The sequence below is a fragment of the Antrostomus carolinensis genome, unplaced genomic scaffold, assembly GCF_000700745.2.
Source record: "Antrostomus carolinensis isolate BGI_N321 unplaced genomic scaffold, ASM70074v2 scaffold44090, whole genome shotgun sequence".
In the NCBI taxonomy this organism is placed as follows: domain Eukaryota; kingdom Metazoa; phylum Chordata; class Aves; order Caprimulgiformes; family Caprimulgidae; genus Antrostomus; species Antrostomus carolinensis.
Genome location: NW_010291432.1, coordinates 1 through 3,251, shown reverse-complemented (window position 1 = coordinate 3,251; position 3,251 = coordinate 1). Strand labels below are relative to the sequence as shown.

At 53.5% G+C, this 3,251-nt stretch overlaps 1 protein-coding gene across 1 annotated transcript; it reads left to right on the top strand.

The window, feature by feature from the left end:
- The first annotated feature begins 2,245 nt into the window (after positions 1-2,245).
- GNGT2 (G protein subunit gamma transducin 2) lies at positions 2,246-2,849 on the top strand. Its single transcript, XM_010176236.1, has 2 exons — positions 2,246-2,329; positions 2,724-2,849. The coding sequence occupies exons 1-2, from the start codon at positions 2,246-2,248 to the stop codon at positions 2,847-2,849; spliced, it is 210 nt and encodes a 69-aa protein (XP_010174538.1).
- The last annotated feature ends 402 nt before the right edge of the window (positions 2,850-3,251 follow it).

Sequence of the window (3,251 nt, the reverse complement as noted above, 5' to 3'; positions counted from 1 at the left end):
ACAGGGGATGGGAGCGGCTGGGACGATGAGGATATGAGTCACGGAGGAACCGGCGGTGCAGGGTGGGGGTGAGTGGCTGGAAAAGATCCCGACCCCCATCTCCACCACCCTCGCCCACCCTCCTGGTAGGTGTGGGGCTGCTCCTGGCTCGGTCACACCCGGGAAGGGTGAGTCCCTTCGCCTTTATCAGCCCAGCAAGAGATACAACCAAGAGCAGAACTTCAGCTGCCAGGTCACCATCCATCCTGGAAAAGCCCCGTGCACCCCCCATGGCATCTCTGCCATCACCCGGACCTCACTCAGCTCAGGGCACAGAGGGATGTGACAAGTGGCCCTGTGGAGGTGCCCGTCCTTCCCTCGCTCAGGACAGCGTGTCCTTCTCCGTGCTTTGCTAACAACGTTTCACATCCCCACGGGTGAGGTTGTGTGGAGGGCAGGAAATCCCCACTTCCCCGGTGCTTGGATATCCCCCTCCACCCTCTCCTCCTCCTCCTCCCACAGGCGCTTCCTCGGGGCCTCCTGGACTCCGTCCTCAGCCCCAGTGACTTTGCACCGGCCAGACAAGAGCAAAACCCACGTTAGGGCTTGGCCCTTCCTGAGCCAGTGGCCCCACCAGCACAAGGACGAGGGAAATGATGAATTTCCTCCAGCACTGGCCCAGCTCCTCACACCCTGAAGGACCAAGAGCCTCCTGAGCTGCTCCCGGCCCCTGATGAAGCTTTGGGGGGACCCTGAAGGTCCCCTCGTCCCAGTTCCCGTCCTCTCCATCCTCTCCTAAACTCGGCGAAAGCTGCTCTGGTTCCCACAGGGGTCAGTCCCTCCACCCCAGCTGGCGCAGGACCCAGACACCCCACAGGCTCAGACACCTGTAAAAGGGGTTCAAAGGCTTCTCATCCCACCAAGAACTTCTCCACCTCACCCTTCCTCCCCCATCCTCACCCTCCCCACAGTCCCACCACCGATTACCCTGGGCTTTGAGGTTAATGCCCAACACCTGACCAGCTTATTCTCCTGAGTCTATTATCAGCTTAAGGACCAAAGACATCTGCTCCCCGCTACCCTCCCAAGGAGCTGAAGGAGTCTTCCAGCCTGGATCAGAAGAGCGAGGGTCCAGTTGATGGCATCTCCTCTCAGATGGATCTCTGAACATCTCCACCACTGAGACAGGCAGCCCCTCGTCCCTGGAGGTAAGTGGCTTCGCTCCCTCCAGGTACAAATGGCATCCTTGGGTCCACCTGGTTTGGGAGCCACCTTCTCTCTCTGTGGGCCGGTAGCTTGGCTCTGCCACAGCTTTTGGCTCCTCACGCTCTGCCAGGAGCATCTCCCAGGCCTGGCTCTGCCCTGAGGGCATCGATGGGGAGAGGAGCCCTGGGCACCCACAGCATGAGAGCAGCTGCAGAAAACCAGCAGGGACTGGGACACACAAGTTTGACGCCTTCCAAAGCAGGACCAAGGCATGTTTCAGCTTCATCACATTTACTTATTTATTTAAAAGGTTGGGGACAGGCTTTTGAACCTGTGTTTTTACAGGGGAACAGATCTCAGCAGCGCAGCTGTGAGGGAATCTCACATAACATTTGGATGGGCTTTTGTGAAAAAAGAGCTGGGCTTTTCCAACCCACACAGCCCCAAAATCCTTCTGTCACAGCAAGCAGTGCCTCTAGCCCACAGTGAAGGGGCCTCAATCCATGGTAGCACTTACCTGAGGGGTGGGCATAAGGAGGGGAGAGAAGAAAAATAATATATATATATTTAGTTTCTTAGAAAACCTGCAAAAATGCTCTTGCCTGGTAAGAGGACACTGATCAGGAAGGTCTAGTTTACAGACCTGGGTGTCCAGGTTCTCCTACGAGGCCGCTGCTCTGACAGCTCCAATGCAGCAGCTTTTTTTCCAGCCCCACTTCAATATCTTGGGGAAACAGCCTCTGTGGGAGCAAAGACCTCTTGAAAACCAGGCTGGATCTTCCTCTGCTGCCTTCAAACTGCATCTGTCGCTCAATGCACCTGCTGAGAAGCAGCAAACGCAAAATGTGGTTAGAGCAGATGTTACAAGAAGGGTTTTGAAAGGTGCCTCCTGCCTTGGTGGGGTTTTTTTTAGCATCAGTCCATCTCTCACCACGGGGGTAGCTGAGACATCAGCGGTGTTTGCAATACTACGAGGGCCAAAGCAGTAATCCCAACGTGCCTTAGGAGAAGCCCAGCTATGCACTAATCACGAGCTGTTCCCCTGCAGTTACAGGGCAAAATGGCTCAGGACATGACGGAGAAGGAGCTGCTGAAGATGGAGCTGGATCAGCTGAAGAAGGAGGTGAAGAACGAGAGGCAAATGGTGAGTCTTCCACCCCAAATGCAAAGGGGCTGTTCCCCAGAGTAACTTCCTGACCTGATTGTGCTGCAAAGAAAAAGAACCACAACCCCTGAAGTTAAACCTCAAACACAGGCAGAAGCGTGTGCACTCACAGCTCTCCCCTCGAGGCAAACGTTCCACTCGGGCTCAGCCCCCCGTCCCAGAGCCCAGGGGCTGCGGCCCCACACCCAGCGAGGTGCCCGCAGCACCCCGGGGATGCTCTCGGGGACACCCTGCGCTGGGTGGGATGTTCATGGCCACGGTTCCCCTCTCCCCACTGCACAAAGGGGTTTCCAGGCAGCCAAGGAGCAGGAGATGAGCTCTGCAGGGCGGATTCAATCCCATAACCCACACGGAGTGTCTCCTTCCTTGACAGGTCTCCAAGACCGGCAAAGAGATCAAGGAGTATGTTGAGTCCATGGCGGGGGAGGACCCGCTGCTGAAAGGGGTCCCCGAGGACAAGAACCCCTTCAAGGAGAAGGGCGGCTGTGCCATAAGCTGAGCCCTGGCCGCTGGCACCGCCGGGCACAGGGTGTTCACGTGTGCAAGCCCAGACTGTCACAAACCTGCCTTCCCTGTAGTCTGGCCAGCCCAGAACCAAAGTGTAGTGCACCTAAAGGATGGGGAAAAAAAAGGAAAAAAAAGAGAAGAAAAAAAGAAAAAAGAAAAAAAGAAAGAAGAAAAAATAAAAAAAGAAAAAAGAAAAAAGAAAAAAAGATAAAAGATAAAAGAGAAGAAAAAAGAAAAAAGAAAAAAGAAAAAAGAGAAGGAAAAAAGAAAAAAGAAGGGAAAAAAGAAAAAAGAAAAAGAAAAGAAAAAAGAGAAGGAAAAAAATAAAAAAAGAAAAAAGAAAAAAGAAAAAAGAGAAAGAAATAAGAAAAAAAGAAAAAAGAGAAGGAAAAAA